Source organism: Rhinolophus hipposideros (genome assembly GCF_964194185.1).
Source record: "Rhinolophus hipposideros genome assembly, chromosome: 6".
In the NCBI taxonomy this organism is placed as follows: domain Eukaryota; kingdom Metazoa; phylum Chordata; class Mammalia; order Chiroptera; family Rhinolophidae; genus Rhinolophus; species Rhinolophus hipposideros.
The window spans coordinates 48,345,852-48,369,759 of record NC_138052.1 but is presented as its reverse complement, the minus strand read 5'-3'; the positions used below and the strand labels follow the sequence as shown (position 1 = coordinate 48,369,759).

Genomic DNA, 23,908 nt, shown 5'->3' with positions numbered 1-23,908 from the left:
ATATGCTCATGTCTCTTTGATCTGGCATAGTGGTTCTCAAACAGGGGCAACTTTACTCATCACTCTCAGGGGATACTTGGCAATATCAGAAGACATTTTTGGTTGTTGCAACTGGAGGATAATGTTACTGTCATCTAGTGAGTGGAGACCAGGGACACTACTAAACATCCTACAATGCATAGAATAACAAAGAAATATCTAACCCAAACAAAGAATTATTTAACTCAAAATGTCAATAGTGCTGAAGTTGAGAAACTCTGATCTAGCATTTCAATTTCTAGTCATACATTCTATCGAACAGTCACACTAGTGGTAAAAGGATTCTTTTTAGTAGCAAGAGGAGTAGTCCCCCAATAGGGAACATTTACACAAGTTATGATATAGTCATAATATGTTACATAATTTAAAATAAGGTAGATTTGAGATATATAGAGGTTATTTGAGGTATATAGAGAATGATATTCAAGACACTGTTAAGATAAATAACAAAATAGCCTTACAACAGGATCCTGGTTTTTGAAAAACAACGTCTGCGCAGCAAGGAAAAAAAATCTGCATCAGTATTATCTTTGTAGTGAGGGGTCAGGGGACCCTTAACTTATAAGTCATCTTCTTTGCATGTGTTTTGTTTCTACTGTTTAAATAATAATAGCTAACGTTTACTAGGAATTTCTAAAAGTCAAGTTGTTTAAGTTAAGCACTTGAGTTTAATCCCTCTTTCATCTTTACTATTAACTCCACTTTAAAGATAAGGAAACTAAGGCACGAAAAATGATGGAACCAGGATTTCTAAGCATATAATTAAACAGCTTTACTGAGGTATAATTTATATAACATAAAACTCACTTGTTTTAAGTTTATAATTCAATGATTTGTAGTAAATTTTAAATTACGCAACCATTGCCACAATCTAATTTTAAAATACTGCCATGGCCCCCTAAAGAAATCTCATGGTCATCTACAATCATTCTGTTCCCACCCTCAGCCCCAGGCAGCTACTAATCTACCTTCTGTCTCTATAGAGTTGGCTTTTCCAAACATTTCGTATAAATGAAATCATACAGTATGTGGGGTTTTTTTTGTCCGGTTTCTTTCACTAGAATATTCTGAGGTTCATCCATTTGTGGCATTAGCAGACATTCATTCCTTTTTATTGTCAAATAGTATTCCATCATACAGATATACTTACCATACTTTGTTTATCCGTTTACCAGTCAATGGGTATCTGGGTTGTTTCCATTTTTTGGCTATTGTGAATGCTGCTGCCACCGTGTTTCCCCGAAAATAAGACCTAACTGGACAATCAGCTCTAATGCGTCTTTTGGAGCAAAACTTAATATAAGACCCGGGTCTTATCTAACATAATATAAGACAGTCTTACATTAATTTGTCTTATATTAATTTTTGCTCCAAAAGATGCAGAAGAGCTCATTGTCTGGCTAGGTCTTATTTTCGGGGAAACATGGTGTGAACATTCAAGTGTGAGTTTTTTTTTAAGGATATATGTTTTCATTTCTCTTGGGTAGATACCGAAGAATAGATTTGCTGGGTCATATAATAAATTCATGTTTCTAGAATTTTAAGAACCTGCAAGACGGTTTTCCAAAGTAGTTGCATCATTTTACATTCCCATCAGCATGAGTGCTTTCCACATCCTCCCCAACGCTTATTGTCTATGATTTTTATAAGGAAAAAAGTAAAGGTAAATATTTTTAAGAGGCTGAGACCACTGATTCCTGTCACTTTTTGTTACGCTGTACTTCCTATATCTACATATATAAACTCTGCCACCTCTCAAACGTCTACCCACTCCATGACATAAATCAAGACTGAATAAAATCTGAATGTGTTCAATAAATGGAGAAAACTATATTTACATAAACAACTGCTCTTACATAAAATTCGACTTCAAATTTAAAAAGAAAGACTATATACACACACAGTACATAAATAATACCACTTAAAAATGGCATACATACCTAATTTTAGTTCAATTGCTGTGTTGGTGTTACATTTATATTCTGCCAGTTTCTTCTCCACGGCACTCTTATATTCAACCAAAAATTTCTCCATAGCACCAAATCCTAAGAGAAAAAGGTTTTTAAAATGTCAGGTTGCAAGAGGTTTAAATTGTCAAACCAAAGGTAGGGTTCTTATCAGAATTGGAATAAGGGTAAGATTTAAAGCATTTTAATAGATCATAAAAGTACAAGTCATTCTCCACATACTCCTAAATAAAATATACATTGTCTAAGTGCCTCATTATATCACAGACAAAACATCACTTCTGAGATAAAGGCTTATGAACTAGGCCTGCTTTATATAAATGAGTAAACCTGAAAATTAACATTACAGACTACCGACATTTCTAAATATTTAATACTAATATAACTTACCTTCTAGGATTCATACCTACCTATGTAGCCATTCTAAAAAATATATTAAAAGGATGCCACTGTTCCACTAAGAAATAAAGTGAGAATGTCCTTTGATAATTACAGTAGCATTTCATTTCTAATACTGGAAAAATGCTACCCAGAGTACTTCTAGACCAACTATTAAAAAACCATCAATTGATAATGCATAGCTTATCTCATGAAGGATACAAAGAAACTGGTAACTATGGTTACCTTTAGGATAAGAGAACAAATGGGAACAGGGTTAGAAAAGAAATTCTTCACTATATCAAAAAAATTTTTTTAACCATCTATGTGTAGTCATAAACTATTCCAGGCTACTGGAATAACCAAGTGGTTTTAAAATGTGGCTAGCCATCAATATACATAACAAATAATTAACAACAGAAGAAATCATTATCAAAAGGAACTTTCAAGCACAGAGGGTGATAAATTCTTGATGCAATTCTCATAAACATAAAAATTAGTAAAAACTCAGGCGAAAAAGTCATAAGCAGAAACAAAAGTGGTACAAGCACATGCCATCAACTTCAATAAGTGGTTACAACACACATACACAGAAAATGGGGAACACTTGAGGCTGTCCAGATCAATGACTCGGAGTTGGAGTGAACTCCCGCATTCAAATCCAGTCTTCATTTATGTACTTGATCTGTGAACTGGAGCAACATTACTTGACTTTTCTGACCCTAATCTATTAAACTAAGACAACAGAACCCACCTGGAGGAATTTATGTATAACCTAAGCAACAAAATTTAGCTTCTGAAATCATCCCCCCAATTCTGTAACACACGTAGATACTCTACCAGCCCCATTTCATATTCAAAACCTCAGGCTTAGATTTATTTGCTTAAAGACACCCAACCAAGCGGAGCTGCGATTCGAATTCAGGTGTGATCCTTATAATACATACACCTTCTGCAACACAGGTGTCCCCCCTCTTTTATAGTAGCACTGTACCCCGAGGTCCTACAGCCCTTCCTTACACATCTGCAGGGCTCATGCCATATAAGCCTGTCCATCCAGCGCATCCCTAAAAGCACAGTGCAACTACTACGAAGGCGCTGGGAAAGAAAAGAAACACAAACGGGCCATAGAGCAAAAGACAGGGCACCGGGGGTAAAAAAAACAGCACGTACTCACATCAAAACAGCCTTAATACATGTACAAAATAATGGCCATTACTAGTTACTAAATGTCGTTGTAAGCTGAAAAGACTCCATACAGAGCAGAACAGAATGACAATTATATTGTAGCAGACACCCTCTCAAAGAGAAGTGTAGATGAGGAAAGCACGTGAGAACCTCCTTCTCACAGGAAACCTAAACAGACCCCAGGCTCTAAAGTGTGGAAGGTTAAGATGACGACGAAGTCCGTCAAGGTTCAAGCGGGAGCCTCACTGCAGGGCCAGCTGACGGCAGGGGAAGGTGGACGGAGACCTGGAACAGGCGGATCTGAGGATTAAAATCAGCTGGCGGGAACAGAACCGGACTAGCGTAGCCGGGGCGGCAGTGGGCAAAGGCACCGAGGAGAGAAACAGGCCTCAAAGCACCTGGCACTCTCCCAGTCCGAATCCCGACGCTTTCCCCGGGCCTCTACGTCCCTCCGCAGGGGCCAAGTTCTTCGCCTAAGGCGCAGAACCCCAAGCAGCTGGGGGCGGGGGCACCAACCTCTGCCGACCAGGAGCTGCGCCGCGAGTTCCGCGCTTCCCGGCTGAAGCAGGCCTTCTGGAACCCAGGCTAGAGTCCGAAAGTTCCAGGAGGGCACTGTCACCACCGGCTCGGCGTTCTTTCCCAAACCTGCCCGCCCCCTCCCCCTGGTAAACTTTTCCCGGGAACTTACCCGCCATTTCCGAGCTGCGAGCACCCGGGGCTGAGGAAGGACGAATCAACCCGCGCGCTCCCTGGCCGGAAGTGAGCTCACAGTCTGACGCATTCCCCCGCCCACCAATCAGAGGAGGAGGTTCGAGGCGCGGGGTGGCGGAAGCAGCTCAAGAGGCGGGGCCAACACCGCGGCGGAGGCTCGGACTGTTGCCTTAGCCACGGCGGGTGCGGTCTGCCGTCTCGCAGGCCTGAAGTACAGGAGGAGGCCGCAGAAGGCACCGTCTGTGTTGAGACGCTCGGTGCCCCGGGGAAAGTTTCTTAGGGATTGATTTAAATAACATACATACGTTATGGCTGTTTTCTATTCCCCCCTAACCATGTTTTGGAGACTGATAGGAAAACGTAACCTGTGGCATGGACACACCTGAGCTCTGATTTAAAATGTAGAAACGGAGGTGCGGTTGCAGGAGAAATTTTCACTTATTTGTTTCTATTTTTGCTGTCAATACTTCATTTTTCTTTTTCTCTCATGGGTTTTTGTTTGTTTGTTTTTAAACTGATACGTGTGATACCGTATCAGTTTAGGTATTGTGCTCTTAAGAGTACTAAGCAACCATGTAGCGCACCTAAATGGTTACTTAGTACCTCAAGGGGTACTAAGGTCTCAAGTCCTAGTAGCCTGAACCACATCACAGAATGTCGTTTGGGGCCATTGGGCTGGTTACTATTTAGTAACTTCTAACTGTTCCAGAGGGTAAGCTTTTTTTTTTTTTTTTTTTTGGTATCCACAAATATTCCCACAGTGTTGTCCATACACTAGAATATCTAGGCTCAATAAATGTTGCTTAGTAGGTTTTACAAAGATGCTGGAGCTAAAATGGACCCTTGAGATGATGGAACTAATACACCCTTCATTTTAGAGATGAGGAAACTAAAGCCCAGAAAAGAGAAGCTGCCCAACGCTCACTCAGTATACAGCCCATGCACGAGTCCAGTTCTCCAATACCCCGGTTTTTATTCCACTACATGGAATAAAAAGATCAGAAAAGGTCCTGAGAATGCTCACATCCTTTTCCTTTAGCCTTAATAAAACACCAGAAATTGTGATCGTAATGTTAAGAAGAAAACTGAAATCAATGCTGTAATCAATGACATTATGGATCAAAGAAGGAAAACAATTTTTTGTAATCTTTTTTTTTTCTCAAAATGGCTAGACTTACCATTTCTTTCCAAAACCACCTTATCAGTTTGTCAGCAATAGATCAGTCAATTGCTGACAAACAATTATCCTTATAAGAAATCAAGGAAATTTTTCTTAACTGCAGCAAATCTGAAACAGATTAGTCCTGTGACTTTATGGTTAGTTGTAGGAAAGAAATATGGTGAAACCTACCTGTGATAAATATGAATAAAAAATAAGATGAATATGAATAAGAAATATGATGAAACATAGTATGTGACTAGCATTTAGTCTGATCAGCTTGCAAAATTGAGGTTACATTTTTAAATTATCATAACTGTTCACACATTTATTAAAATGTCACAGAATATATGTTTAGCTACAGTTTACCTAAAAGATAAAGAATGACTTCTTTCAGAAAAGTAGTAGTAAAATTACCAAAAAGGAAAATGTATTCCCTTTTTTTCTAGGGTTTTCCCGTCTTTTTAAATTTATATTTTACCTTTGTCTGACCGGGATTCAGGAAGTGAATGTTACCACCATGCAATAAAATATCTACAAAAAGGAATGTGCTGTCCTGATGTACATGGAAGAGGCAGCATAGCTGTGTGGAAAGTTCAAGTCTTACTAATATTAGTTCTACTTCTGATTGTGTGACCTTGTTTCATCTATTAAGTGGAGATAATATCTTCACAGTTACCACACTGATTGTTGTGAAAATCAAATGGAACAATGTTTCTGAAAGAGGTTTATAAACTAAAATTTTATGTTAATATGATGCGATATTAGTATGATAACGTTTATTCTGGAATAAATGGCCTGGAAAAGGCTTTTTTCTTTAGAGAAAAAGGCTATATTATATTATTAGCAATGAACTAGCAACCATACGTTTGCCATAAATTCAAGAGCATAGCATCTAGTAAGTTTTGCCATTCTATCTTGAAACCTCCAGAAGGGATTTAAAAAAAGAAATGGCATAAAAATACAGTCATCAGAAAGTAGAGGTAGGAAATCTGAGATCAAAAAGAAAAATGTAGGCACTTGATGTGTTGTTATATCAAAATATGTACTACCGCTCTACAGACAATAATAGCTAGTTAACTCATTTGTTTAGCTCACACTGCTAATAGTTATGGGGGTGGGGTAGGAGTTTCAGAGCTCTGAGAACAGTTATCCAGAATCCCCTACCCAGCTAGATGACTGTCATAGGGGATAAAAGAAAGAAAATAAAAACAGACTAGCTCATATTGAAAACTACTGTTAGAGGAATAACTAATAGACACATATTACCAACAGTCAGCACATTCCATTTTTTTAACTCGCATATATTACCCATAGGTGTATAAACTAATACTTTTTGAGAAGCAATTGAGCAATTTTAACAAATTAAACAGAATTTTCAATTTGTATATCTTTTGAGCTAGCAGTTCAACTTATAAGCATTTGTCCTACAAAAGTATTTACACCAGAATGCAAAGATATATCAACAAAAATGTTCAATGAAGCATTAATTTTACTAGAAAATTGGAAGTAGCCTAAACATTCATCTAAAGGATCTGGCTAATATGGCTAATATATACTGGCTTGGGAAAATATCTACTATATAATAGATTTTTAAAAATTATACATTATAATGTTATTTTATTTGTATAAAAAAGTGCATTTAGATATAAACATAGAAAACATTTGAAAGCATACCTAATAAGTTTAACTGTGGCTGCCTCTAGGAGGGGAATTTGGAGATGGAGATTAATAAGGGATTTTTAAAAATTACTATTGCTTCTTTTAATGAGGATGTGTTGGCTTCTTTCATAATTAGAAACTTATCCATCATTTTGGAGTTTTTTAGACATGGTTGCTAACTTCTTACCCTCTTCTTTACATTCTACAATTATGATACATACAGAATCAAAGAGAAGCAGCTTAATTGTAAAAAAGGAACAGTTCATTAAAAATTAATATTTCTAGTTTTGCATTCTGTCATTATTTATAAGCAAATAGTCACAATGACGGGAAAGCACTGTAATTGCTTATACTTGGTTACAAAATGACCATCCAGTGATGCCTGCTTTACTTTTTGAAACTATAATTAATAAGAATGGCATTAAATGTGTATGTCTACTTCAGGCGAATAGTACAATAATGCCCATGATACTTCAAATTCCATAGTTAAAATGCTATTTCAAGCATTAATACCTTTGTCAGTTTTAGCCAAAAAAAAAAAAAAAAAGCCCATTACTCCCATTTTAAGTGTTTCTGCTGTTGTTTTATGTCATTTCTAATGTGGAAGAGCTTCAGGGTAAGGGGAGGAAGAAGAAAACTTTATCAAAGTTATTTAGATATTAAAGAAATTAGGCTAAAAAGTGGTGAAAATTATGACTTGAAATATTAATTCTAAACTGATAAATTGTTTCAGTGATTCTGCCTTTTTAATTTTTGATTGTGGTAAAACACATCACGTAAAATTGACCATCTTAATCATTTTTTAAGCATGTGGTTCAGTAGTGTTAATAATGTTCATATTGTTGTGAAAGTTGTCATTTTAATTAATTTATTATTATTTTTTTATTTCAAAGAGGGTGCATCTCAAAATGGCCCATGTGGTGATTGAACCAGCAACCTTGGTGTTATTAGCACCATGCTATAACCAACTGAGCTAACCAGCCACCCCAAAGCTGTCATTTTAATGGGTTGGTTTTCAGCCAACTCCTTTGTAAACCCGTTTAGCCATATCACTATGCACAGCAAGACTCTTAACTTCCTATGCTGTGGACACAAAGTGAGGAGTTTTATACCAGCTGTATAATGCTGTTAAGTATTTAGTTCAAGAATTATAGGATTATAAATGTTTAAAGAACTATAAAATAAAATTTAGCTTTATGGTAGTGTTTCTTCTAAATTTTTTTACAAATCAGAATTTTAAGAGAATATATATATATATGTGTGTGTATGTATATTATATGTGTGTATATATATACATATATAGATATATATACATATATACATATACATATATATATACATATATAGATTTCAACAAATCACTGTGCAAATTTGTAAAATTAAAAGAATTCTTTCTGAAAATTTTGCTAAAGGGAATCCAGAATTTAAGTTTGTCATTAATCTCATCAACACAAGGTTGTCAATGAATCCCTTTGCCAATCTCTTGAATGAGCTAAGGGGAAGAAAGGGTCAGGCCAACTGACCTCTTTGTTAAATACAAAGAGGAAAGAAGGGTATATCGGTAAAGTTAGGATGCATTTAAAGAATAAAAGGTTTACTTTTTCATATCTTTGTAAAATCAAATTTCGTTATATATGAGGAACTTTATGTTACTATAGGTATACTGTTATTTTTTTTAAATATAGTTTAAGAGAAACTAAGGTACTTTGAATAATATAGAAACAGGAATTTTAGAGCAAATTGATTTTAGAAATCAGGTAATCTAGTCATTGTCATACTTTTTTATTTGGTATACAAATACATTAAACTTTTGTTCACGTTACCTTAAAAATATGTATCTAATATATGTTGACTACTGTAAATTCCTATATTAAATATTACTATCGTTAACTTTTTATTTTTGAGACAAAAAAGAATATGAATACTCATTATTAATATTTTCTACTCCAGTCCATCACCTGTGCTCCCCTGAAGATCTCTGACTTAATTCTACCCTCTTGCTTGAGGTTTCTCATCAAGTAACTGATAGAGCTGAGAGTGTGACCCAAGTCTCTCAATTAGGTCCTATGTTTTTCCACTTTTCTCTTCCCTTTCTTGCTGTAGAAAGCATTCATTTCCCTCATGAAATCCTTTACTTTGGAGAGATAGTCACTGTATCTGGCACGTGGTTGACAATTACTAAATGTTTGTTAAATAACTTTGCAGTAATACCATCAAGAACACAATTTCTCCCCCAAACAACTAAATTTCCAGTTTTGTTAAAGCACTTCATGGTTCTTGGGCCTGGAAACTGCTAGTTTCTTTGCTTTAAAACATCCTTGAACATGTGATTAGAATCAAAGAGATTAAATCACCTAATTCACGTTTAACTAATTACTACCAACATGTGTGTGACACAGGCCGTTCCTTCTTATTAAATTGTTCTTTGGATGTCACCAGGGAGTAGCCTTGCCCTAAAGTGGGTAATCAACACAATTGCCAGGACATGCTCTTTTGCCAGATTAAATTTATCCTTGGTATAATGGCTCCAAAGACAAGATTCTCTGGGCCACAGGGGTATTCTTGTAGACAAGCTCAAATCACCAGTAGCCCTGGCTTTCCCCAGATAATTTTAACTCAGATTAAGTTCTAGTTTTCTTATAGAGCTCTAAGAAAGCCTAGCTAGTTCTTATGAGAAGCTTACCCTCCTCCTCTATACCTCCTTTTCTATTCTTTAATCAGTTAAACACCTAAGCATTCAAACACTAACTGTAAACTGCTATCTCCCCAAACCTAGGTCCTATTTGGAATATACTTACAGAGTTGAAGAGAGGTATTGGGTAAGTGGTACAGTGGATATAATAACATCTTTCCTCCTTTTCTCCCTGGCTTTCCATGACAAATAGGAACGAGCCCTTGCTGTACCCTGCAGCAGCCCTACATTTCATCTCAAGTGAGGCTTTTATACTCTTCTCTCACGTCTCTCCAGTTGGCTTCACTGAGCCTGCTGTATCTGGGGCCTGCTGTGTTCACTCACCAAGGGAGCCCTGCTTGTCACAGAAGGATTGCCTCTCTTTCTGATCTGTTCTCCCAGGGGATAATCATGAATCATGACCTCCTCCACTCTTAAGCTTATTTGCCTCTTATTGATATCTCCTCCAAGACTGGAGTTATGTTATTTTCATCCTTGAGTTCTTAGCTGAAGTGAGAACAAATTTTTTTACTAACATTTATTAAAGATTTTTATTCAGATTAACTGTATTAAATACATTAATATTTAAGCTTGTCCATATCCTCTCTTCTTTGGCCCACTCTCAGATCTGTTTCTGTCTCTCCCCTCTCTGCCTGGCCCTTAAGGACAATTCCTAGGTAAATAGAATTATCTACTTACTAGAATACTGGGTTATATTCTCATTTTATAAAATCTTATCTAAAAATCTGAATGTTAACATTAAAAATACATCTAATATTCCCATTTAAGAACAAATACTTGGAGAAATGAAAACTTCCACTTAAAAAAAACTGTAAGAATAATTTCAAGGGGTTTCTAAAATATGTTAAAATATCAACAAATAATTATAACATTTTATGTAAGTTTATGTAAGTTTGGCTAAGCCAGAATCATAAGAAAGACCAGGAAGAAATTTTCTTTTTCAAAAAATTGTGGTTGCATATTTACATTGTCCTTGGGTGTGTAGAAGCCCCACTGAGCTAACTTTGTGTTTCTTTCATTTGGTATAGATTTTTGCTATTTTTTTTCCTTTTCAAGTTCTTTTATTCTCAGATTTTGAACTTCACACTGTTCTTTTGAGTAAAATGAACAGAAGGACTGTATCAGGGAGACGACAAATGTCCAATTCATTCAAATAGTATCAGTATGATTTAATTATCTTAGGTTTTGCTTTGCTTTCTGTTAAAATAAATTACATAGTATGTTTGAATGCCAGGCAGCAATTTTATTTACTATTAGAAGATTTAATTGTATATGAGCCCATGCATACCTAAGCACAAGTGAAAATTGCATACTTATGTTTTGTACATTCATTTATTAAAGGTAGATAAATGCTTATCTAAATCATCACCGTGGCATATAAGAACAATAGCTGTAATTTGAAATGTCATTCTTTGGTAAGTCTTACTTTATTTTTCCGCTATCTAGTTCACATATCTTTTCCATTGGGATCATATAGGGTAGAGATTTTTTTTAAAAGAATACAATACACTTTTTATCTCTTACCAGTCTTAGGTTAAGAAGGGGTTAGGCTACTCCTACGTATGAGATAAGTATGCCACAAATAATTGCAGGAGATTCTTACCCTGCTCCAGTGTCCTAAATATTCCAATGTAGGAGGAAGAATATAAATTAGAGTCCTTGTACAGATATTACCAATGATGCTACAGAAATTGGAGTTAGAGATAGAATAGGTTAAAGTAGATGACTTCACATCAGGTGGGCCTAAAGGAATCTTTGCTAGAGGGTTCAAAGATATGCTCTTTGAAATATCTGTGCTATTAACAATTATGTGTATGGACTGCCTGCAAACTGGAATGATTGCTGATAAAGGAAAAAGTCAAGCATAATAAGTACTCAATTTTTAATGGAAAAGGGAGGCACTGAGAGATCACATTCTGTTTAGTTTTCTTTGAAATACTATGGCATTAATCTTTGAAAAACAACAACTGAAGAAATCCCCAAAACAAAAGAACATAATTAATAAGTCCACAGAGGGTGGCCAAGTATCCATCATCCAACATGGATTCATGAAAAGCAATCTTGCTAAACAAAACTTCTTTTACTTGCTAAAACAAATATATGACAAAAAGAAGTATAATAGTCATTAAGTTATACCATCATTGCTGATCTTATGCAAAATATCCAGGTTTGTTTAATATTAATATATTCAGGTTACTCGTACAATTGTACTTGCCATATACATATAATTTCAAGTTCTGATTCATTCATTTAACATTATATCATAAACTGCACACTACTCTTACTTTTTATATGACCAAGTTGCTAAGGAATCTGAACTTGGTGGGGGTGTGTATAAACATGAAATATTTTACATTTCTCTAGTCACTGCTCCCACTGTACCATGTTGAATACCCTCTCCTCCTGGGCCAATTCCTCATCTTCTAAGTTATTCAAAGTCTAGCGGGGCCTACTTTAAAACCTCGGGTTTTAAAACCTCCTCCATTTTCTGGCCAGACTTGTAGCCACACGGACCTGAACTGAGGAGGGGAGCGTAATCAAGTTTTCACTCCTTCTCCTTCTCGAAACCCCTAAATATTGGGCTGGGTCACGTGTCTTGGTTTAGGATACTTTTTTTCCTTTTGAAGGCTAACTCTTCTGGTGTTGGGGGCTAGAAGTAAGAACAGAAGAGAAATGAATCTTGTTATGTAACTACTCTTTGTTCTGGTCATCTCTGCTTTTCCAAATGACATTGACTGCTACTGATGCTCTTACTGCCTCTCACATAGCATGCATTTACCTTTCTTCAGTGAGCTGGAAGGGGCCTCCATATTGCACTAATTCTCTGACAAGGAAACTCTGGGTATTTGCTACTGTTGTCTCCTTTATTAGTAGACTCCCCTTCTGGGTGGAACACTGCAAAAAGCAGTTCAAGCCCCAGTATCTTTCTGGTGTCACCTGACCTATAAGAAATTCATGTATGGCAATCTCTTGTGTAGCAATCAATGTCCCCAACACAATGAACACATGTGGTCCTATTAGCTAGTGTATCACCACAGGATGATGAAATTTAAAATGTTAGCTAATGCTAATGCTCTTCATATAAGGTGGGGGTGGGTTTGAACTGAGGGTAATATGAAGTGTGGCTGCTCTTTCTGTAGATAGCCTAAGTTGAGAATCTTAACTTCCTTTTTCAACCCTTCACTGCATATCCCCTTATGCCTCTAAGCACCTTGACTGGGTCTAATTCTTAATCTAGTGCAGTGCTTCCACCTTAATTCCCAAATGATCTGAATCCACTACGGACTTATCTTTGTTGGGGTGGCTATCTTTATTGAGTTGCCTCAGTCAAGTTTCAAACATAGTTATCTTTGTCTCATTGTACAGCAGCCACCTCATTTGCCTTGGTGTTTGAGATTAACTCCCACATGGCTGTGGTGATCCTTTTCTACCTTTAGTTCTACAGCTTGAGGAGACCAAAATGGCCAGGGTCAATCTCAGTTTCCAATTCTTTAGAACATTGATGCTGTTTCCTGATGGAAGCATTCCTTCCATAGATACAGGACCTCAAAATCATGAGCTCAAGGTTGTAAGAAAGGGAGTCAAAAATTTCTTCAGTAACCCCTTTGGAGGGGGCCATTTTCACCTTCTCCCCTTCATTCATGGATCTGTTCTGACTACAGGATATATATAATCTGTTTATCTCCAATGTTCTGATACTTCATAATGTGCCTTCACATTGAAACTTTTTTATTCATTGGTCTGGTTACATGGAGGACACTTTGAAACTCAAAGCTCATCTTTAGGATATGGAAAATTCTCTGATTTATTTCTTTGATATTTCCCCCCATCATTTTAAATCTCTATTTTCCCTGGACCTCCTACTAGTCAATTATTGGGCCCCCAGGATTAGTTCTCTATATTTAAATATTTTTCCTTCTTTTCTTTGTGTATTGCTCTACTTTCTGAGAGATTTCTCACATTCTTATTACAATCCTTTTACTAACCTTTTTAGTACAATTTAATAGCTCTGTTAACTCTTGGAAAGTTGTTTGATGAAGGAAGAGATTTAGAAAGCACTGAAGGGAATGGAAAACACAGGACTGGGTGGCTATTTGGAAGTGAGGAGTAAGAAAGTCTGGTAGCCAATTTTTAGGCTTGAGCAACAAAGGCAATATAAGAGGACTAATTGTCTTTACATAAGAGGACTAATGGCTAGTGGTAGAGTGACTGGCTAGAAATAATCAATAAACATTTGATTAGTACCTACATAGCCAATGTCAGTGTTAGGAAATAAGTATTAGGACTGCAATATGGATGAAGAAGGAAAGATAAGGTAATAAGACATACTTTGGAAAGAACACAGGGAAGTGTTGAATTCAAGTGGTGCATTATTATTTCTGTAAAACCTGCTGTGTGCTCCCAGCTTGAATGATTTTTTCTTTTTTCTAAACTTGTATTGCATAAATTTGCCACACAGTTGAGTATATGTATTGATTAGTGATTTTACCTGTGTTTTATTTCCCCAATGCATTGTAAGAGCTTTATAGAGAGGGATAATTAATGTTCACTTCTTATTTCCTATGTATGGATGTCAATAATAAGGCACATACTATACCTAAGAGATGGGTTAGAACTTCATAACCTTATGGAATTTTACATGATGAAATGCCCAAAGACCCCTTCAAGTGTCTCTAGTATGTTTAGGCAAAGGGGGATTTATCTCATGTGCTACTGAGATCTCGTATCTCTGTGATCCATGCCCGTCTTTACCCCTTGTTTATCCCTTAGGTTACACTCACTTAGCTATTGCCATCTAGAACTATGAGCCTACCGTCTGTGATAAATAATGTTGCTGCTACTGCAACATGGATCTCAGTGAAGGGGCAATATGAGGAAGGCTACCCTTCCCATCACTGCACTTTACTTTTCTCCTATACCATCAACACAGAACTGGTTCACATTTATTGAAGGGTTGGGGATGATTAAAGAAAATATAATTGCTGATTCCCTATTTTATTCCCCATCTCCATCCTGAACTGTCCAGGTAAACCCATCCATCCAGGATAATAGAAGAGCAAGGTAAGCAAACAATGACTGTTTCTGGGCTTCTTTCCAAGCAGTGATAGTGAGGGATAGTATAGACAAGAACATGCATATCTGTTACTCCATGATTTTTTTTCCCCATGCTGGCTTGACCAGAAACAGAGAAGAAGTAGCAGGTCAGCATTACCCAGAAGCTTCCTCCAAAGTGCAGGCTATCGTTAAATCTCCTATACAAAAGTTTATTCTTATCCTTTGTGGCATCTTTTGCAATACAAAGATCTTATGGCATGAAGCAGACCTCTTACGACTCAACTCTTAATAGCCGTTTATTTCATTTTCATATAGTTTTTCCGTATTACATTGTCATTACCTTAAGGTAGTATCCTATTGTTAGGGAATGGAATATGCAGAGCACAACGTTGACTAAGACCTTTAACTGTTCTTGGTCAAATTCGATTGTGTTCTCAACTTCTATCCTCTTCTGATTAAAAAAATGTCAATTGTTCCACAATTCTGCCCACTTTTTCTCCTTCTTCTTCCTATTAGACCTCTTAGAGGTCTAACCCTCCTCAACGTCTAGCTGATTCATACTGATTCTTTAGAACTTTCTAACTTAAACTTCCTGATTATTCTCTGGTTAGTACAATTTGATACTGGTTAATATTACCTTATCCCTTTATGGTAATTTTTCAGAAGGAGTTTTTATGTGGGCATCCCCCAGTTCCTAGGTTTCTTACCTTGAGGTTAGTGGCCATCTCTTTTTTAATGAGCCCTTTCTTTAGGTTTCCCACTACAAACCTATCCCCTTTTTAGAAATTCCCCACTCAGTGGGGTTGATTTCATCCTGCAATCAGTTATCCTTCCTCCAAGAGGGCAATCCAGGGACATAAGGACCCATTGCACAAATTTCCCACCAAAGTCTTGAGTTTCTTAGTCGAGATTTATACACTTGGTGCACTTCAGCAGGAGAGTTACAGATTCCAACTCTGGTACCTTCCAAAGTTTCTGTTATGCAAATATATTTCCACATCCTTCCTTTTGTTTTCCTGTGGGTAACTGTTAGACCAAACACACACCACTCTCAAGGACATATAATTACTGTCTGAATGCATGTTAAGAAAAACACTTTTTCCCTCAATGTAATATAGTTTTCACAGATTCCTGTGTGCATAATAGAGATATATTATTCATATTGTTTGCTTGTTTCTTTTCCCTACTCTCCCACAATGCACACAAGCCTATCAGTGTTTAAGAAACAAGTCGCATTACAATTTCTAGTCAAAGAACAGAATTACATAACAACCTTTAGTAACCCACAGACCCAGCACAATTTCCCCCAATGTTTTGTGATGAAAAATTTCAAATGAATAGAAAAGTTGAAAACTTTTATAGAGAATTCCCAAATACCTCCCAGTTAGGTATCACATTATCTATCTATCTATCTATCTATCTATCTACCTACTATCCTTTTTTTTATCCATCCATCAATCTTTATTTCTTTGATGCATTTCAGAGTAAATTTAAGATACCAGTACTCTTCCTCTGAAATACTTCATGTTATTAGCTAGATAGAGTTCAATATATATTCACATATTTTTTTCTTTTGAGGAAAAATGCACATACAATGAAATGTATGTATCTTCAGTGTACATTCCCTACGTTTTGAAAAATGCATGCACCTGTAACCTAAACCCCTAGTAAGACATAGACTGTTACCGTCACTCCAGATAGTTCCCTCATGCTTTTCCCCAGCCATTTCTTCTCTCCCAGCATCCATCGTTCTGTTTTTTTCTACCATAGATTAGTTTTATTTTTTCTAGGACTTTACATAAATGTAATCATACAACATATGCTCTTTTGTGCCATATAATTCCATATAGGGCTTCTTTCACATAGCATGTTTTAAAGACTCGTCAATGTTGTACATATCAGCAGCTTGCTCTTTTTATTGCTGAATAGTATTCCATGTATTGACTAGTCCAGTGTTGTTTACCTATTTTCCTATTGATGGACAAATGGGCTATTTCCAGTTTTGGGTTTTATGAATAAAGTGGCCATGGACATTCTTGTACAAGTCACTTTATCCACATATATTTTTACTTCTATTGGGGAAATACTGAAAGGTAGAATTTCTGGGTCATAGTGTGGGTGTATGTTTAGTTTTGTAAGAACCTGCTAGATCTTTTCCCAAAGCAATGACACCATTTTACATTCCCACTACAGCACATGAGAGCTCTCGTTGCTTCACGTCGTTGCCAGCATCGGGTGTCAGTCTTTTTAATTTTAGACTTTCTAGTGCGTGTGTAGTGCTATCTTTTTACTGTGATTAAATTTACATTTCTCTGATGACTGATGATGTGCAGTTCTTCATGTGCTTATATCTTCTTTTGTGAAATGTTTGTCCAAGTCTTTTGCCCATTTTTAAACTAGGTTGTTTATTGATCATCGAGTTAGGAGTTCTTTATATCCTGGGTATTAGTTCTTTGTCATATATATGTTTTGCTAATTTTTCTTCCAGATTGTAGCTTGCCTATTCATTTTCTTAACACTGGCTTTTGATAAGTAGAAAATTTTAATTTTAATGAAATCTAACTTATCAATTTCTTAATTATGGTTGTTGCTTTTTATGTCCTGACTGAAAAAACTTTACCTCTGAAACAAGAAGATATTCTTTTATATGTTCTACTGAAAGCTTTATGATTTTAGTTTTTGCATTTAGGTCTATGATTTATATCAAATTAATTTTAATATATGTTTTGAGGTAGAGGTTGAAGTTTATATAGTTTCCCATATGAATATCTACTTATTCCAGTGTCATTTGTTGAAAAGGCTCCCTAGCCCATTGAATTTCTTTGGCATCTTTGTTAGAAATCAAATGACTTTATAATTTTGCATCTGTTTGTGTCGTCTCTGTTCTGTTCCATTGATCTATTTATTAATCCTTACGTCAGCCAGTATCACACTGTATAGTAAGTCTTTACTTAATGTCATTGATAGGTTCTTAGAAATTGCGACTTCAAGCGAAATGAGGTATAATGAAACCAATTTTACCGCAGGCTAATTGATGTAAACAAGTGTTAAGTACCTATGGCATATTTCTGGTCACAAAAACATCAAATTTTTAACTAAAGTCCCAAAACACTTCCAATATTAAACATTGAAATAAATGTAAGCTATATATACATTAAAGAAAGTTGAATAAAAACAAATTAAGATCATTATTTTCCAACCCGCTTATCCCAGTTCAGGTTACAGGTGGCTGGAGCCTGTCCAGCTCAGGGCACAAGGCAGGGACCCACCATGGACAAGATGTTGCATTTCCCCACACCCACACTCACTGAGACCGGGGCAATGTAGTCACACCAATTCACCTGTTATGCTCACCTTTGGTATGTGGGAGAAATGTCTCCAGAGAAAACCCACACAGACATAGGAAGGACATGCAAACTCCACACTGTCTGTGTGGCCCTGCCTGGGAATTGATTTGTTTTTCTCATTAACATTATAACAAATGATGTGGAACAAAATTACATTATTCGAGGACCTACTGTATTGATCTCTTTAGCTTAATAGTAAATCTTGAAGCCAGGTAGCATAAGTCCTCCAACTTTGTTCTTTTTCAAGTATGCTTGGATATTGTGGGGCCTTTGCTTGTCTGATAGCACAAAGTAAAGACAATTTTTCTTTCCTTTGGGTCAGATTCAAAGCATCCTTTCTTATGGACCTCTAAGTAGAAGGGAGGCAAAAAACAGATCCAAGTAAATCTTCAGGGGTACAGCTGAAGTACTCAGCAGGATGTTTGTTTTCCCAGTTATATACATTTGATTGGAATGGGAACCGGTGACAAACCAGAATTTTTACCCCATGATTACCTAAAGGTGCCTCGGCCTTTGGCACATGCAAAAGGTTTTGGTATCCTTCTGTCAGCTTTATTCATTAAAAAAAAAATGAATCATAGCAGTTGCCACAGTAACATATTTTCCATACTTTGGGACTCATGCTACTAATTTTTCTTCTATTGCCTATAACTGCAACAGTGAGTTTAGTACAAACACAAGGTACTCAATAAATGTTTATTAACTAAAACGTGGCTCATCCCAAATCATGACATTAGAGTATTAAAAGAAGCAGTAAAACTCATATTGTTCAATTCTCCATCTGATCATCAAGTTTCCCACTAAATACCAGCTAGTATATGACTAGTGTAGTGATAGGGCACTCACAGCCTTAAACATCCAGGACAGCTCATTCCATGAATTCCTTCCAAAATCCATTGAAAAGAAAACTAGCTGTTATTGCCTCCACAGGGAATAAAGAAGACTGTGGTCCAAAATTATGATCACTGTCATCCTCATTACACAGTTTATAAGACAGAGTCCGACTGTGAGGAAGAATAGTTTAGGAAGACGTAATGGCAGGAGCACAACCATTTCATCTGATTTTTGATACCCCACTCTTCCCTCTCCACCAAAATGAGAATTTATTTCAATTACAGCAAATGTTCATATTCAGGGAGTGTAATACTTGTACAATATGGAGAACCCTTAAAATGTGTCATTTATCTAGTGTCTAACTATAAGTAGCTTGGGTTGAAATAATAATTTCTGATTTATTGATTTCCAGGTCAGTGTACCAACTGTACATGATTTGCTCAAATTTGGACACTTAACCGTTCATAATTCTGCCGAGCCTATCCCCTGCCATTTCCCCATATGCATTCTCAGCAAGGAAGGAGTTAAAAAACACAACTTACAAAATTTGTAAGTTTTGCAATATTTCAGTAAAACTTAAAGAATGATTTTAAGGTATAGGCCAAAATCAATATACACTTAAAAGTCCCAGATGTTCAAATATTGTGTGTGTGTGTGTGTGTGTGTGTGTGTGTGTGTGGTCAGATCATGCTGTTTATTTCAAATATTTTAAGTGATCTTCATCATAATGGGAGGCATAAAATTTGGCTTATTCCTCATCATGGTGATGACCTGTGTACCTTTAATCTAGGAAGAGCTCCTCTCCTGGTTTAATTAGTCAGTGATATCCTAATGCTCCATTAAGTGTTGGTATACCACCTTGATTTACTTCTTGTATGATGACATCCATAGTAGCTGTGTGGCATATGGAAATGGGAATAAAAATGTATTCATGTCAGTAAAATAATCAGAGGAGGCTAGAAATGGTATGTTATTAAAGATGGAAGGAGGTCCAGGAGTTGTGGCAGAAGAGGCTCATTGGTAATTGCCTCTTGTTTTAATAATTATGTTTTAGTTTATTAGAGCATGAGGCATTAGTATAATTCTAACTTTCACCCACAAAGTGCCTAGCTGGTTTCAAATTAATATAATGTAAGCTGCCTGGGAATTGGAGACATATTTCTGTGGGTTTGCCTAGTAAGCTCCTGTTTCGATTTTGCATCTGGGGGTAATATATTATTTTCATGGGCAACAACTTCACAAGCAAATTTAATTTCCCAGAACAGTCAAGCTACATATTGAATCTTTAATGAAACCAACTCTAAAACGTGACTACTAATAACGACAGATTTGCCTAGTCTCTTAGCCTTTGACTTCAAATTTTGCTTTCTGAAATGTCATTTTTTTAAGACTGCCTTAATTATCAAGTTTTCAACTTACAGTTGTTGTGCCACCATTTAAAACTTATTTCTTGTTTACAAATAGCATTTGAAACTTAAAGAGTTATAAATTAGTGTGCTGGCATGTAACTTAAAAAAATCATGAAAAGTTTTGAATTGTTTCTCCCACCTTCTCCCAAGTATACTGTGAATCTTATTTGACAGGTTTGTCTTTTGATATCCCATTAACTGATAAGTTTTTCCTCAACTCTGATAATCTACAACTGAGGCAAAAGTAAGTTTTAATTTGTTTTAACTTGTGATAATACTATCAAGCCATCATTATAACCGAATGATAGATGGCAAAGTTTTTTAGGCAGAAGATCTAACTCATATGCTTTCGTATTACTTTCAATATTTAATATCCTATAGTATATGTTTTTAACACCTTTGTCCATTTTATTGTTTATTATATCTGGATAGATGAAAATCTAGCAAAATTCACTTTTATTTAGGCTAACTGAGCTCTTCTATCTTTTCCATATAGCAGCCTTGTTTAGTTTAAAATTATTATATCATTTCCATTGCAACTAGATTGGTACCATTGAAGCCCTTGAACTTGCTCAAAGACCAGCTATTTTTCATTCAAGAAAATTTTCCTTGTGGCCTATAGGTGACTATACCTATGAATTCCTGCGGTGGGCTCTGTTTAAATGTAATGTTGTCATCTTCTCTAGGAGTAGCCAGACTGACCCTAAATTTTCACTCCAACAATATGGATTTGGTCAACAACAACATGTTCAAAAAGAAAGTAATCACTTCATTATAAATAAATGCCTTTCTTTCCCTTAAGTACTTTTATTCAAACTGAAGGACTCTGAGCTACTAAACGGACATCCTTTCCTTGTAAAGTAATATAAAATAAGTACCTTGAGACTCCTGCTTAGAGAAACTTCATAAAATAAGAGAAAGCAGCAGAGTATCAGGGAAATAAGGTGCGAGTAGAACAAAATATGAATTTGTAAATCCTTATGTCCGATTACATTGTTAAACGAACTTTGAACAGACTGAAGAAAGACCTAGTGATGGTGGACAGTTAAATCAACTACAGCAGAAAAGCTCGTTTTCGGAGTACTAGTAATGTGGTATTCCTTATCAACAATTTCCATTTGCCACTTCCCTTTCCTCATTTCTATTAACTTGGATACTTAACACAAATATCATGATTAGTGAGACTGGAGAAAAGGGAAGCCTTCTGTGAGATTCAATTTGGGAAATGCAAAGGAGGGTGGAGAGGAATTACAGAGCTAAGTAAGAGTAAGATAAATCTTGGAGTTGCTAGACTTTTTTTTGAACAGGGAGCATGCTTGGCTGAAAGACACAAACAAAAACACCTTAGGGTTGGGGTTGTGGGGAAGCACTTTCCATCTGTAAACTCCTAGAGGGTAGGTACTATATGTTGTCTTTACAAGCAGTGCTGTGTCTGGCATATAATAGATGCAGAGTAAATGTTGAGTGAATTAGTATGTGGCTCAATATAGTCATAATGGTAAGACTCAGTTTAGAGACATTATTTTGATTTAAGGGATAGCTACTATTTCTTAGGTAGGGCTGGAAATGTTTATGTATGGGTAAATTTGGCCAGGATTCAGTGCTATCCCAGTCCAAGACAAATGGATTTTTTCCCCTACAAATGCACAAGTTTCAAATGCACAAGTTGCATTTGTGCCCCACCTCATTGCACAAAGGATTTGGGTGATTAGGAATGTGGAGTGAGTCTAATAAAGCTCTGTAACAGTACATGGAGCACAAATACATTAAGTATATTCATGCCATGCCAATTTAGGGGCCTATTTCTCAAGTTATGTTTACTTAGGTTTTCCCCAGAGGGGAGTAGTTCCCAATCTTTTTTCTTGTCAGTATTTGCCATTAATTCACTCATTATCATTATTAATGGATTATGTTCTTTGATCCTTCTAAATCTTGCTCAATCTAGGCCCCAAGTGCTCCTTTAAGTCTCAGGGTAAAACGACTTTGGCAGCAGTCGGAACCCAAAGCCACACCCACTAAGAGGCCTTAGGAAACCTGGGGCTTTCCTGGCGGCGACTCAGCTGTCAGCAACCACGCGGCGCGTCGGAATCCCACGGCTAGCACTCCAGTCTTCCCCGTGGGGGGCGCGTCCCCCTCCCCCGTGTGACAGGTGGGCGGACCCCCAAGCCAGCTGTTATCAGTATTTCCCAGCCGGGGAGCCGGGCCCTCTCCAGCCCCGCCCACTCCGGGCTTATTTGCATAGGGACGCGCGCGGCGCCGGCGAACGGGCGGGCGGGCGCGGCTGGGGAGGCGGCGCGCGCGCGCCCTGACAGCTCGGCCCTGCTCGCTCACTCGCTCGTCCCCGGCTTCCGAGCACAGCATGGCGGTCAAGGTGACTCCAACTCTCAGCTGCTGCCTTTATTGCATAAGAGACATCCTGGGGGCCCTGCTGCAGCCCCTCACTTCTTCCCATTTCCTTCTGTGCCTGGTTCTTAGATAGCGTGTCCTGGGGCTCCAGCTCGCGGGGGGGAGAGCTCTGCGGGGCTTGGACCGAAGGGAGAGGATGCCCGGCTGGGGGAGGGGAAGGAGGAGGGATTGTGAGTTGGAGGGGCTGTGAGGACCACGAGTCAGTGAAGGAACAGTGGTGTCCTGCCCTAAGTGCATGGGATTGTGAGCCCAGAGTTGGAAGACATCGGAAACGGAGTGGGAGGAAGTGGCATATAAAGCCGGGGATACCTAGAGGCATCTGTGTATTGCGGTGGGGGAGGGGGTGAGTAATTGAGTAATTTGGGGCCTCAGTGGGGCCCGGGACATTGGTTGGCATTTGCGCTGCAGGTGGCAGGATGTCGAAAGTATTTGGGAACGTAGCAGCTTTCATGTTTTAGGTTGGGTGGAGAAGGAGAGGGGCGCGGTGATAATTATATTCTGGATTGCTTTGCATCGGGAAGAAAGGTTGCTAGGCCATGCGATTAATTTGGGTGTTTCAGTTTTCCTGTTAATCTACTTTTGCTGGCTTCTTGATTTGAAGCTGGGTGGTTTCTGTGTTGCTAGTGGATGTGGAGTAAGTAAGAGGTTGATCCTCACTGCCTTCCTTTCCAGTCCAGAGAAAGTCTTATCTGGTGGATTTGCTGTATCTTAGGCTCGTCACACGTGTCTTTCTACCCTGTAGCCACAGATCTCCAAATTGACAGTTGTTATCAGTATTAGTGCTTTTGATTTGTTTTAAACTAAATGCCCTTATAAAAGATAAGCGCATTGATTGTTAGCATCTGTGAACTCTAATCTGAAGAGATTATGTGATCTCTAGTGAAGCATTAACTGGCCCCCACCCTTTTTTTTTTTTTTTGCTTACAGGTGCAGACAACCAAGCGAGGCGATCCTCATGAGTTAAGAAACATATTCCTACAGGTAAATTGGTTTATGTAGTTCGCTTTTTCATTAGGAGGAAAAAGTTAAGTCTAGTACTTTTTGAGGCCTTAACTTTCAAG

The 23,908-nt window shown here is 37.3% G+C and overlaps 2 protein-coding genes across 5 annotated transcripts in view; one reads left to right on the top strand and one right to left on the bottom strand.

Annotated features, from left to right (window-relative positions):
* The window catches only part of HAT1 (histone acetyltransferase 1), a gene marked incomplete at its 5' end in the record, with an annotated part of 46,423 nt that extends 42,070 nt beyond the window's left edge, over positions 1-4,353 (bottom strand). Inside the window, 3 exon segments of the mRNA XM_081051798.1 lie at positions 1,980-2,084; positions 4,261-4,311; positions 4,314-4,353. Of these exon segments, the coding sequence (XP_080907924.1) occupies positions 1,980-2,084; positions 4,261-4,311; positions 4,314-4,353 (196 nt within the window).
* Positions 1-23,908, top strand: part of SLC25A12 (solute carrier family 25 member 12) — a 166,470-nt gene that overhangs the window by 56,180 nt on the left and 86,382 nt on the right. Inside the window, exons 1-2 of one of the 4 annotated variants that reach the window (XM_081052775.1) lie at positions 22,454-22,590; positions 23,775-23,828. Coding sequence is in view for 2 of the 4 variants with exons in the window: in XM_081052773.1 (XP_080908899.1) it covers positions 22,801-22,812; positions 23,775-23,828 (66 nt within the window). In the remaining 2 variants the exon portion in view is untranslated. Of the gene's footprint in view, positions 1-22,453; positions 22,591-22,685; positions 23,191-23,774; positions 23,829-23,908 lie in introns of those variants that run through there. The other 3 variants (XM_081052773.1, XM_081052774.1, XM_081052772.1) reach the window with 3 other exon arrangements.